The sequence below is a fragment of the Haplochromis burtoni genome, unplaced genomic scaffold (genome assembly GCF_018398535.1).
Source record: "Haplochromis burtoni strain Fernald_Lab_line unplaced genomic scaffold, NCSU_Asbu1 Contig_24, whole genome shotgun sequence".
NCBI classification, from domain to species: Eukaryota; Metazoa; Chordata; class Actinopteri; order Cichliformes; family Cichlidae; genus Haplochromis; species Haplochromis burtoni.
The window spans coordinates 3,037,141-3,051,215 of NW_024582385.1; the positions used below are offsets into that span (position 1 = coordinate 3,037,141).

The following is a 14,075-nucleotide window of genomic DNA, read 5'->3' on the forward strand; positions in this document are numbered from 1 at the left end:
TTCTGTGTGTGTGTGTGTGTGTGTGTGTGTGTGTGTGTGTGTGTGTGTGTGTCTGTGTGTGTGTGTGTCTGTGCGTGTTCTGTCTCTGTGTGTGTGTGTGTGTGTGTGTCTGTGTCTGTGTGTGTGTGTGTGTGTGTGTGTGTGTGTGTGTGTGTTTGTGTGTGTGTGTCTGTGTGTGTGTGTGTCTGTGTGTGTGTGTCTTGGTGTGTGTGTGTTGTCTTGGTGTGTTTGGTTTGTTTTGGTGTGGGGTGTTGTTGTTGCTTGTTTGTTGTTGTTGTGTCTGTGCGTGTTGTCTGTGGTCTGTGTGTGTGTGTGTGTGTGTTGTGTTTGTGTGTGTGTGTGTGCTCTGTGTGTCTGTGTGTGTGCTGTGTGTGTGTGTCGTGGTGTGTCTGTGTGTGTGTCTGTGTGTGTGTGTTGTGTGTGTGTTCTGTCTGTGTGTGTGTCTGTGGTGTGTGTGTCTGTGTGTGTGTGTGTGCGTGGTTGTGTGTGTGTGTGTTGTCTCTGTGTGTGTCTGTGCGTGTGTGTGTCTGTGTGTGTGTGTGTGTGTGTGTGTGTGTCTGTGTGTGTGTGTCTGTGTGTGTCTGTCTCTGTGTGTGTGTGTCTCTGTGTGTGTGTGTGTGTTGTCTGTGTGTCTGTGTGTGTGTCTCGTGTGTGTGTTCTGTGTTGTGTCTGTGTGTGTTGTCTGTGTGTGTGTGTGTGTGTGTGTGTGTGTGTGTGTGTGTGTGTTGTGTGTGTGTGTCTGTGTGTCTGTTGTGTGTGTGTGTGTGTGTGTGTGTGTGTGTCTGTGTCTGTGTGTGTGTCTGTGTGTGTGTTCTGTGTCTCTGTGTGTGTGTGTGTGTGTTCTGTGTGTGTGTTGTGTGTGTGTCTTGCTTGTGCTGCGTCGTGTGTCTGTTTGTCTGTGTGTGTGTGTGTGTGTGTGCCAGTCATCTGGCTGAATCAGTACAGACTCTGACTCTAGAGGGACACCTACTGGTAGAACAAGACTTGACATGCCGGGTTGGTTTTAGATGGATTCTTATGTTCCTGAGTAACTCTGCTCTTCTTTAGCTCGTCTTTACAATCACAGTTTGAGGATTTTTGCACGGCTGTTCTTGCCAGCCACCCTCATACAGGTCCATTGTCAAACACCAGCGGCAGAAGCCAGACATCCAGCCAAGGTGGTTGATTGTCATCCTCCATCTGTCAGCAGCTCAGCCAAACCTCTCAGTCAGTCACCAGCTGCCAGTCTGAACACAGCTAGTTAGCTCAGCCTCTGGCTCTTTGTCACTTTGTCACCCTCTTCTTCTTTTCGTGCATTTTCTTCTGCCATGTCAGCATTTGCCCTCTTTTTCATCTGTCAGGTTATCAAACAGTTGATGAAGAAGGAGTTCACCCTGGAGTTCTCTCGTGATCGCAAGTCCATGTCTGTCTACTGCACCCCTGTCAAGCCCGGGTCCCAGAGCAAGATGTTCATCAAGGCACGGCTGAATAACACGAACTCAAATAATCACAAATTTCATTTCATTTGAACCATTTTTTTAATGTTCTTCTTTTGCCAATTGCATTGTGACCCCTCAGGGTGCGCCCGAGAGTGTGATAGAGCGGTGCGAGTACGTACGGGTGGGAAACAGAAAAGTGACGCTGACACCAGCCGTGCGCGACCAGCTCATGTCTAAGATCAGAGAATGGGGGACGGGCAAGGACACCCTGCGCTGCCTGGCGCTGGCTACGCACGATACTCCGCCACGCAAGGAAAACATGGAGCTGGAGAATTCCAGCAAGTTTGCAGAATATGAGGTTCGCCACAAGATTTCTCTATCCAAACATCACAGCTTAGAAGTCCTTTTGTTCCCACATTGAATTGAAATAGGCTTTGTTAAGTTTAATGAGACAATTGGGTACTAGTTTGCTTAGTAGTAGTTAGTACTTTCTACACTTTGGTCTTCGCTCCAATAGTTTCTTTGTTCTTTAGGAAGAATTTGGATCGGATGTTTTTTGGCAGCAGTAACAGTAGAAAGCTGTTCCTGATGTGGTCCTGCGTAACCTAACCACCCTGATGCTGTTTGTTTTCCGTGTAGCTGGGGCTCACATTTGTTGGCTGTGTGGGCATGCTCGACCCACCCAGGAAGGAAGTGATCGGTTCAGTGAAACTGTGCAACGAGGCAGGTATCCGTGTTATCATGATCACAGGGGACAACAAGGGCACGGCCGTGGCCATCTGCAGACGGATCGGCATCTTTGAAGAGGACGAGGACGTGACGAGAAAGGCCTATACAGGCCGCGAGTTTGACGATCTACCGCAGGAGGTGCAGAGAGACGCCGTCAAACGGGCACGGTGCTTTGCCCGCGTGGAGCCGGCTCACAAGTCCAAGATCGTTGGATACCTGCAGTCGTTTGACGAGATTACAGCCATGGTAAGGAAAACTAACCCCGTACAAGTAACACACCTGCGTGTTCCAGCATCTTCTTCTTTTTGTGGCAGTGCACAGCACTGCTGCCTTTCTCCTTCCTGTAGCCATTCGCTGTTTGAATGACTTGTCAAAGATGCGTGAGGAGAAGCCAGTGAGGCATGACATGTTCCAGGTCTCTGTGAGGCTGCTCTCTCAGACGCCGCTATCACGAGCTGTCATCTCTGGTCTGCTCGGCTGCTTCCTATCTGACATGCGTCTCAGAAGAGAAGTTGATCCGCGGGAAGGAAATTACAATATCACCATTTGCCCGTCAGTCTGAAGCTGCTTTCAGGCCCTGCCTTGACAGATAAATATCGCTTCTGCACAGCTTTAGTTTAATCCCGTCATGGTGTGAAAAGATAATGAGCCTTTGCACAGTGAGTTAGAGTCGTTGCTTGTTAAACTTGGGGCTCCCGAGCGAGTCATCCTTCATGAAAAATGAGTGTGGGCTCGGTATTTGAGAGTGGACTTGTTCTTTTCTGACACACATGTACTGTCACAGTGTTGGACTCTGAGGGCCAAGTTTCAATGCTCAGCTTATATCTCTAAGTAAGGACCATTTAAGGATAAGCAAGTCTTATTGAGAGACGCTTTTTAATAAACGATACTGTTGACGTTTCCTTTAGTGCCCCTCTGTTCTTTGACACGTAATAATCCAGGTATTTCCTCCTGGTTGCAGACAGGTGATGGTGTGAACGATGCCCCGGCCTTGAAGAAGGCAGAGATCGGCATCGCCATGGGATCCGGTACAGCTGTGGCAAAGTCAGCGTCTGAGATGGTGCTGTCTGACGACAACTTCTCCACCATCGTAGCTGCTGTGGAGGAGGGCAGAGCCATCTACAACAACATGAAGCAGTTCATCAGATACCTCATCTCCTCAAACGTGGGAGAAGTCGTGTGGTGAGACAAGAGCGCCGTGAGACGCAGCTGCCGGGCGGGGACTGTCTTCGTGTGCGGCTGACGTTTGTGGGTCTCTCCTGTGTCTGTCTGCAGCATCTTCCTGACAGCCATCCTGGGTCTGCCTGAGGCTTTGATTCCAGTCCAGCTGCTGTGGGTTAACCTGGTGACTGATGGCCTGCCTGCCACCGCCCTGGGCTTCAACCCCCCAGATTTGGACATCATGGATAAACCACCCCGCAACCCTAAGGAGCCACTCATCTCTGGCTGGCTCTTCTTTAGATACCTGGCCATTGGAGGTATTATTCACTCAGACGTGAATAAATTATTGTGCAGTTGTCACTGTGTGGGGTGGTGCGGTGGTTAGCACCGTCACCTCACAGCAAGAAGGTCTTGGGTTTGAATCCAGTCAGGGTTCTTTTAGTCTCTCGCTGCATGGGTACCGGGTACTCCAGCTTCCCTCCACGGTCCAAAGACATGCATGAGTTAACATTAACTGGTGATTCTAAATTGTGACTGGTTGACTGTGTCTGTGTGTTAGCCCTGCTGATTGGCTGACAGGGCTGTCTAAAGAGCTTCTGTGCACCTGCGCCCATTTTTTAAAATCTAATAGCAGAACAACTTGATGCATTTTCTAACACTTTATCGATGGTACTTTGTATAACGTGATTTTCACACTATAAGCGCACTTAAAATCCTTTAATTTCTCAAAAATCAAGTGTGCCTTATGTATGAATTCTGGTTGTGCTTACTGACCTCGAACCGATTTTATGTGCTACACGGCGCTCAAAATCTGTCAAAAATGTTTTAGTACGACTTTGCTAAGCTACAAAGCCGCACCGCTGATGGGTTGTTGGACATCACGGCTGTAGTCAGGAGCCTCGCAGGGAATCTGGGTCCTAAACTCCGTCTTTCAGGTCCCAAAGTCAAACAAACACTGCAGCATCACTGAGAGTTAAAAACTGTCTAAATTCTTTCATCTTTAATAAAATGATCAGCGTTGCTGCTTTACCAGGTGTAACAATTAAGTTTAACATCCAGGCATCCATGAAAACAGAATTTATTAAATTTAACAGAGTTAGAAGTTAGCAGGAAGTTAGCTCGCTAGCTTCCACCTAAGCATGATATAGCATGTTCTGACTGAGAGATTTCTGAAAATTCAAACGTACAGCTCTGCTATCACTTCCAACATAAATGAAGACAGAAAACTAAACAGCAGTGACGTTTGTAGGGTTACTGAAGTTGGGCTAGCTGGTATATAATGATGTGCTGTGATCGCTAGCGACACAGCTATGTTAGCATAACATAAACACAGTGAAGCTGGAGGATGAACGCTAACTTTTTTCCACTCGATAAAAGTTAACGTGAAGGTTCCTGATGGTTAGAGACAAATGCAATCGCATGGCAGGATGCTGTAAACCATAGGTGTCAAACTCTGGCCCGCGGGCCAAATTTGGCCCGCAGCCTAATTACATTTGGCCCGCGAAGCCATACCAAATTACTATTAGAGCTGGCCTACTGGTATTATACAGCTAATATATATATTGTTTAGTATTAAGCTTTGCTTGTTCCATATTCAGTTTTCCAGCAAAACTTATTTGAGTCCATAAGAAAAGATTCATTCTTATATCTGGAGGAAGATTTTTTTTTCAATAAATATTAATGTTAGCCCGCACTTTGTTCCAGTTTTGAATTTTGGCCCACTGTGTATTTGAGTTTGACACCCCTGCTGTAAACGGACCAAACTTCAGTCAGGAGAACAACTGAGATAATCCATCCACAATACGAGGTTAGTCATTAATATACTGCAACAACATGGGAATAGAGCAGCTGCCAGAGAATTCAACATTAATGAATCAATGGTACAGAAGTGGAGGAAGCAAGAAGAATGAGTTGAATAAAGTTTGATTTATCTGACTGCTTTGTTTCGCTTAATGTGCCTTATGGGTCCGAAAAAATACTGTACAAGATTTAATGTTTTAGTAAAACGGCGACTGTCAGTAGGCCTAGCATCTTTTTTTTTTCTTTTTTTCTTCTTCTAATCAATCACTCATGTCAGCATGTTTATTTTCCTGAACAGCTTCTCCTTTGTAAGGTTATTACATTTTATTCTTCGCACACTGAATAACTGTAACCTTACACTTTGTCTGTATAATATTAAATTTGTGACTGTGCGTCTATCAATATCTGGTTTTGTCTCACAGGCAAGAAACGGCAGCTCTTGTTTGTGTGTATAAATATAAATGTATGTCTGTGTTGTCTTGCAGGATATGTGGGTCTGGGAACAGTGAGTGCAGCCACATGGTGGTACCTGTTTGATGAGGAGGGCCCACAAGTGTCTTTCTATCAGCTGGTGAGTTGTAAAACCGTTTATCTGGCGTAGCTCCTGCCCTAGGAGAACATGAGCTGCATTGTTTCCTGTTATACTGTTTACCCCACCTCTATGCATCCTTTTCATTCGCTGCTATTTGATGCAGTAACGTTTGATGATCCCAGCAGCAGACAGGCATAGAAAGGGAATTGAGATTTCTGTGGATTGATTGCATGCAGAGCTGAAATGAAGCCAGGGTTTGGCAGCTGCCCCCCACCCAATCTGAGCAGAGTCCCATCAAACCAGGTCGCAACACACGATGCATGAGCGCACGCTAACTCTGCCTGTCTCTCTCTTCACAGCGACATTTCATGCAGTGCACTGAGGACAACCCCATGTTCAAAGAAATAGACTGCGAGGTGTTTGAATCTCGCTACCCCACAACCATGGCGCTGTCTGTGCTGGTCACCATCGAAATGTTCAACGCGCTCAACAGGTCAGTCGGCTTCAGAGCTGGTGTCAGAGTAAACGAGCCTTAAATGTCACAAACGTCAGAAATTTACTCAAAGAAAGCGACGCTGTCATTCGACGAGACAGAGCTCCCTTTGAGGAAGAACGATCCGTGCCAGAAAGGCCACGGCTGTCGCAAACATCAGCTGATTTTTGTTTTTATGTCCTCCACCTGAAGAATGTGCTTAAGCGCACATCTTAAGAAGAGAAATTATACTTTATTGAACGGAGCTATGAAGGGTCATTAGCTCTGTTTTGAAAGAAATGTCCAACTCGACGAGGTCTGATCACCACTTCAGATGGAGTCCAAAGATGGTCCAGCCTAACGCCGGCACATCTGTTCATTTTCATGCAGCTTGCTGGAATATTTTCATCAGTTGTTGTTTTGCAACCTGATCCTGAAATGTTAGCATGTTTTCATCTATCCAAACTTCTCCTTACAGTTTGTCTGAGAACCAGTCCCTGCTTAGGATGCCTCCCTGGGTCAATATTTGGTTGCTGGGAGCAATCATCCTCTCCCTCTCCCTCCACTTCTTAATCCTCTACGTTGAGCCTCTGCCAGTGAGTACACAGGACACGCAGCTCTTTGAGCGTTTAAAAAAAACCAAACACTGCATGCTAATAATCCTCAGCACTGTATCGTGGCTCAGATTCACGAGCCGTGTTTTATGAGTCCGATTCTTTTGCCAGTGATGACACAACTTGTCTGTCGTCTGCAAAAAAAGTAGGATGGCCCTGTAGGTGTAATGTAATGCAACAGCCAAATGAAACTATAAGTAGCTAAGTTCATAGCTAGCGTCGTGCAAAAAGCAGATACAGAAATGCTGTGAGTCAGACAGAAGGCGTTACAAAATAAAGGTTTCCATGGCTCCACTGGATTATGTTTTCTTGCAGGCTGATGTCTTTGCATTTTTCAAAATAGTTACAAAATATTAAGCTTGCATGTTAGAAAAGGCTTCTGCTGCAGCTTTGTCAACATCATCGTCTGATTTCTCTTGTCCTTCAGCTCATCTTCCAGGTGACCCCTCTGCGTTGGTCCCAGTGGATTGTGGTCCTGAAGATTTCCTTCCCAGTCATCCTACTGGATGAGGCTTTGAAATATTTATCCAGGAACCATCTGGAAGGTATGTTAAGTCCTACCTGTTTTTAATTTAATAAGCAATTTTTTTTCAAATCAATAAACGAATCTAATGATGCTTGTTCTGCTCTTTTTTCCTTCTCTTCTGCATTTCTAAATCAGCCTAAACTCTTTTAATCTCACCTTCTGTAAAAAGGTACCTGACTTTCTTTGTGCTGCTTTCTTCCGTCTCCATTCGAACCTGCCTGCTGTCCGATGGTTACGTGTTCTAAGCCTGTGGGTTTTTGTTTTGGCAGGTGATGAGGAGAAGAAGTATCGGAGGAGATGGCAGCTGAACTAAGACCTCTCCCTCAACACACTCACACAGTTAGACACACAGCTACCCTCTTCCCATTTTTGAGCTAGGAAACGTTTCTCTCCCCTGCCCTCGTTCCCCACTTCTGCATGTCCAACAAACCACCACTAGAAATGAGGGGTGGCTTGCATGAGAATGAGTGTGAGAAAGCGAGAGCGCTTGTGCTCCTGCAAGCATGGCTTTGTGCGAGTGCGTGTTGTGTGTGTGTGTGTGTGTGTGAGGACACAGATGGATGCAGACCTGTCTTTATAGTTGCAAGAGCAAGAAACAACTGCAGAAAAGAAAAATACAACTGGGCTCTGCTTTTTAAAGGTTTCTGCTCATCTTTTTGTTGTCTGTACAGTACAAACATAGTGGTGGACTTCTGGGGGGAGAGGGGAGGATGGGGGAACAGACATTGATAATACTGGGTGGGGTGGGGGTGGGAGTTTTAAAATCAACACAGAGACCGAAAGAGAGACTGAGAGGAGAAGAATCAGATGGACACACTGACAAAAAAGCAAAAGCATCAAGGAAAGGACGAGGAAGGTGAGAACAGCCTGGAGGCGCTGTGAGGAGAGAGCCACGGTACCCACGCGTGTCCACAGAAGCATCATTACCAGGAGGCGCTGCCCAGGCTTCTGCCATCACACTACTGGCAGTGAATTCCAGCCAACTCTGGCCTTATCAGCACAACACATCTGTATCTCTGGCCAGTTTGTCACAGCGCTGCTCCTTCATCACTCCTCTGTCGTTTATGCTCAGTTCCTCTCCTTCGGCCTGTCTCTGCTCTCTCTTTGTCTCTTTCTCGCTCTCTGTGTGAGGAGGCAGCTGTGGGCCCGGGGTCGTGACTCTGTCGGGCTCTTTGGTGGGGTTGGGGTGCGGAGGTGTCGCTCCGCCTAAAGGTGTGAATAGCTTTACGCTGCTTGGCTGCTTCCTTTGGCTCTAAATTCGAGGGGCTGAGGTCGGCTCACACACTGGGCAAAGAAACGAAATTTTAAAAAGTCAAACAGCAACCAAACCAGCATATCAGTAGAGTAGTTGTGATCCAGCCCACTCAGCTGGCCCTCTTTAGCTTCACTATAATGTCCTTCTGCTTCTTTGCTGCCACTCGAAAATCTCTGCGAGTCATTTCATGTAAAGGTTAAAGGTGGACGGGAAACTGATGCTTCAGGATTCCTGCGTCATGCCTTTAATCCGCTGTGTCACACCCTGAACCAGCGCTGAGGTGTGTGTGCGTTATAGCCTTACTTGAATAAAGTTGTCTAATTTGATGTGATAGGCTTTTCCCCCCCGTCTGAATCGCACAAACGATGTAGTTTAAAGTAAGTTAGAGAAGTAAGTGGCTCGTCCCAGCGTCACGTGGACATTAACAGTGTAGATATTAAGCACATCCATGCCTTACACAGCCCACTGCACCTCCACATTAAACATGTGGTCCCGATGAATGTGTTTGCTGACCTTTAATGAGCTCGTTACCCATCACTACCACTTTGCACTCGCGTGGCCGGACCGTGATTCTCACACTGATCATGTGAAGTCTTAAAGACTCTGAATGTGGCGTGTTTTTTGGTTTTCTTGTTCTGCTTTGTGCGCTGCTCCCTCAGCTCCTCCTGCTTTCTCAGTGCTATAGCATTTCATTTGGGTGTTTTATAATTCTTAATAATAATAATGTGTTTGACTGAATGAACCCGCAGGGTTTGGATTGTGTCTTTTAAGTCTTAATTCTGGGTTTTGTGTGGGGCCCTGGTGCTCTGTGGACGGGGTCGGCTGTGTTTTTGGACTCTTATTGCTTCCACATGCTGCAGAGAAGAGCGTGTACACATTTTTAAAAAGTCTTTGAATAGGTGGAATAAAAATGGGAATCTGCACACTGTGTCCCTCATACTTATTAAAGCAATGATATGTTGTGGCTGTTGTGTGTTTAAAGGTAGAGCTGCAGTGATTGGTTAAAAACACTGAAGCACTACAGCCATTAAAAAAACAAACACTTTGAAGTTGAGCTGAGCTCCCCTTCGAGGTCATCTTGTCGTGTACCTCAGTCCCTGGAGGTGCTCTTCTGACCACTTGTATGTGGTCATATACATGTGGTGATGAGAGGTAATGGTGATCATCTGAAGGAGGACGGTAAACAACGTGAGCTGAGGCTCGTGCCGCCGCTCACCTTAGAAGCGTTTTGGCCGTGCAGACTTTGGGAGCTGTCTAAAAACAGCAGCTGGGTAGAAATGAGTGGAGGTAAACCTCATCCTGGAGCAGGAGCTCTGCAACACAGTCATCTTCTTTGTGTTCTGACCAAAAAATTACTATATTCAGCAGACCTGGTATATTAAAAATGGCTTTTACTTGCAGCACGGGACTTGAGGTTTGTTTCATTTTTTTTTTAATTGAACTGGGAGTTATCAACACAGTGTGCAGATCTTTTCCCCCTTTCTCCTTTTCAGACAGCATTTCAAACCCAGTACTTTTTTCAGTGTGATGCAGAAAATTTACCCTTCAACACAATCCATCCAGTCTGCAGCTGTTGACTGTGGCGTATGCAGCTGTGCTACGCACTCGTTTTGTTGCTTGGTGATGGGGTTGTTTTTTTCTCGCTCCAGGGAATAGCTCGCCAAAGTATAGATGTTTCCAGTTTCGCATGCTCTCTGGGGTCATTCTTGGAATGCACAGTAGGAAACTGACTTAAGTAGACGAGGCAAATTAAAACAAATACACTATAAAGTTTGTTAAAACACCTCACCAGTTTTAATATCTATCTATATATATTAAAAAAATAGGTTTTAAGAGCAGACTAGTCCTTTAACTATAGACCACAAGCTGGATTGTGACTATACTTGACACAAAGCAGCCTTTATGTTAAGGTTGAGCTTTTCATGATTTCCCGTCACCACCGTGTGAATGTGGCACCTCTTTCCAGACCAGCAGATTCCACATCCCTGTCCCAGATCTCCAAGGCTCTGTAACATGCTGGCACGATAGGTCTGCGTAGCCTTGTTATTTACTACTGAATCCTCAACTCTGTACAGACGCTGAGAAAACGATCGCATGGAACCTTGTTACTGTAATAATAACCTATACAGTATATAATATTTAATTTTTTTGATAACTTGCATCAATGAAAACCTACTTACAACAAGAGACGGACTTACAAGACTTCCTGTTTTTCTTTTTCTTTGGAGCACATGGTATCTAAGGACCTTTGTTTCTTGTCTGTTTTGGTTTATTTGTTTCCTTGTAGAATAGAAAGGTTGTTTCTTCATGTTTCCATTTGGTTTTTACACTTGTGGGGTTTTGTGTCTTTTACTGTAGGGAGAAGAATATGATGATATCGTGTTTAGGATAGACGAGATTAACGCTTACGCTAATAAGTGGCAATGACATGGAACATTTCAGTGATAGCTAGCTGGTGTGAGGATACTCAAGAAATTGTGAACGAACAGTGTCTGGTTTACACTGAGCGATAAGCAGTGATGAATCCTGGGATATGAAGTTTCATGAGTGTACATTGAAGGGCTTGGTGGTGATGCAGGCTCTAGAGACCCCTTTCAGATCTGGGACGTTGCAAAGCTCTTCCAGCTTGGTACTCCGAGTCCTCCGCAGTCTGTAAAAGGCTAACCTCCTTTACTAACAGTGAAGGAGCGATCGGGTTGAGATGATAACAGCTGACTAGTGAACGCGCCTCTAGAGCCTGACCTCCACCTCTGAGAAATTAAAAGGATTCTCTGTGTTGCCTTGTTAATATTAATTGTGGACACATAATTTTATAAATGACAAAGACGTGGAAATAAAGATTATTTATCTTGTTATTTATTCAGAGGCTGTGGGTTTTTTGTTTAAATGGATGATTGTCAGTGCGCCCCCCCCCCCCCCCAACACAGGGGACAGTCTTCCATATGTAAATAAAAGCACGAGGCAATAATGAGCAGATGATTTGAATACTATAGCTGTGTCTCACTTCAGGGGCTGCATCCTTCGGTGGACCCGGCCCACGTGGACCGTGAAGGCCGGAAGTGCGAGGTTGTGAGATGGGACGGTCTAACCTTCACCGCTGTCTCAGTGGAGTTTAATAAACTCAGCCGTCTGCTCCTTGCTATCTAAAATGTAACAGGACACCAGAGTAAACTCTTGACCATCAGATTTACTCAGGAACAAATCAAACACTGAAAAATATCATGTTTGTGCCGGGAGGCCGCTGTTCTCGCCGGCTCCAGTGAGCCTTGAACCCCGTCACTATCGAGCTGGTGGGTAACAGACGTCTCCGAAAACATCGGAGCCTTTTGAAATATGTGATGTCTTGATAAACCGAGCAGATATTTGAAGTTTACACAGCTACATTCTCGCCTGAAAATATGTTAAAAGTTTATTTTGTGACCCAGAAAGAATAATATTTAAACTTTAGCCACGTCTCAACTAGACTGCGCCATTTTTGAAAGTACTTTTTATATTTTATAAAATACTATAGTAATTAAATTATTATTCAAAGTATTGAAAAGAGTAATATTACAACTAAGTAGCGGCCGCCATTGTTGGAAACTGGAATTGGCTGCTGTGCTATGAATTCTGGGATATGGTGGTCCACGAAGGACACACCCCACCCATCCTCCAAATCTGGGGAAAAGGAGGACGCATTTGTCTTCGAATTGGGACAGCCTTCGGCGCATCGCTGTGACGTAATCAGCCTTCAAAGGCGGCCCCTGAATTGAGACACAGCCTATGTTTATTTTCAAAATAGTAAAGACAACATAGTTTGATGCCAACAGGTGCATTTCAGACAAATTAGCCACTCGGACGTGCGGAGAATATCCCAACCACGAGACGACCCCCTATCAGCAAGCACCTGGTGACTGTGGGGGGGACCTGCCGCAGGATCAGGGAGGGGCAGCCATTGGCTGAGGGACATGGGACAAAAGACACTCTGTGAAAGAGATTAATAACAACTAATGATTAAATGCAGTGTGAAGAATCCTTAATCAGCCACATTACAACAGGATGGGTCAACAACGAGTTTAAATACTTGGGCCTCTGCCAGTGTTCAGAAACGAAGAAGTCTCTTGGACGGGGGTGAAATGTCTTCACAAACCTAAAACAAATCCAGTTGCCTTCATTCAAGAACGTCAAGAGCACCGTGACCTGGATGGACCCGTACGGTCAATCCTCTGAGTTTACCAGCAGCTCTTTACAAGAGTCGTGATTTATTACAGTTTACTTTTAAACGTATCACAAAATTAAAAAAGGAAACAAAAAGTATTTCTATGAGGTCATTTCTTATCACAATTTAGGAACATAAGGACAACAGCAGAATGCTGCTTCAATGACACTGAAAACACTGCTCTGATAAAACCGTGTGTGCCCTTTACATGCTTCACACTCTTCACATTCTCACACAGTGAAGGAGCTCTGCCAGCAGGAGCGGCTTTCTCTTTGCCGTGAACAGAAAGCTCTTGTTCAGTTCAACTCTGCAGAGATACAGATGTAGTGGCCATGATTTCAAATGCAGTCAAATCCACTGATTTTATTATTATTGAATTTAAATCAGTGGAATAAAACTGAAGGACAGCTATGGGACCAGCAGGGGGAGATGTTGCATCGCATTCCTGGTGCATCTGTGCTGTTTACTAAGTGGGCCTGTTAAGATGCTATATGTAGCTTTTATTCTGCAGCAGCTGCACTGATTGTGTCCTATAACACCAAGGGAGAAAAAAGACCCAACAGGATGAAATTAAGTTTCTCCATCACACTCCAGCCTAGCAGCACTTTCCACTTCTCCAGGAAACCTAATCAGCTGCACACACGTGCCAGATATGCTTTCTCAGACCTCCCATGTGAGAATGGCACACATGCACGCACATTGTCTCCAGAGGGGGAAGTTCCTCTCAAGGGCCGCAGAGGAGGATCTCATTAGTATTAGGTGGTTTTTTCCAGCAGGACAGATGCAAGACAGCATTCAGCAGAGACACTGTCCCAGTGAAAGGCAAGTAAACACACAGGCCAAAGATAGGAGTTGGGAAAACTAATGGAAAGACTGCAAAAGGTGTTTGAGGAGAATTGTTGCGTTTGCTTAAAGTGAATCCTGCCAGGATCCTGTTGATTTCATATCAGCAGGAAGAGAATGTCCGAACTGTGGTTTAAGACGTCCTGTGAGACGAGACCACAGCGTTATTGCTCTGAAAACACACACCTCTGCTTTCATTCTACATGTCAGCATGAAAACTGAATAAAATGAATGTCTATGAAAGAAAAAGCCCGGCCGTTGTGCAGGTGAAATAACAGCACCCCTGAGGCTAACCTGTAAAGCATCAGCAGAAAGAAGGATGAAATTAAATATTATTCTACTTCAATGTCCAACTGACTCACACACTTTTTTCTTTTTTGTGTGAAGCTGTTTCTACCGATTATGTCTTTGTGAAAAAGACCATATTTGTTAAAATGCAACCATGCAAGACAAGAAAAAATAAATAAATCGATAACGTCGCTAAGGCTAAACAAGCTCCGACTCAAGCAGGGATCCCTGACCTTTGA

At 45.2% G+C, this 14,075-nt stretch overlaps 2 protein-coding genes across 3 annotated transcripts in view; one reads left to right on the forward strand and one right to left on the reverse strand.

The window, feature by feature from the left end:
* LOC102312511 (sarcoplasmic/endoplasmic reticulum calcium ATPase 3) overlaps window positions 1-14,075 on the reverse strand; it is a gene marked incomplete at its 5' end in the record, with an annotated part of 36,153 nt that overhangs the window by 7,588 nt on the left and 14,490 nt on the right.
* Window positions 1,354-11,370, forward strand: LOC121814183 (sarcoplasmic/endoplasmic reticulum calcium ATPase 3-like; the record flags this gene model as incomplete). Its single annotated transcript, XM_042218858.1, is given in 10 exon segments — window positions 1,354-1,457; window positions 1,558-1,776; window positions 2,058-2,393; window positions 3,109-3,329; window positions 3,423-3,625; window positions 5,594-5,679; window positions 6,000-6,133; window positions 6,591-6,708; window positions 7,154-7,271; window positions 7,522-11,370. Coding segments are annotated over 10 exon segments (1,583 nt in total), but the record flags the coding sequence as incomplete, so codon positions are not given.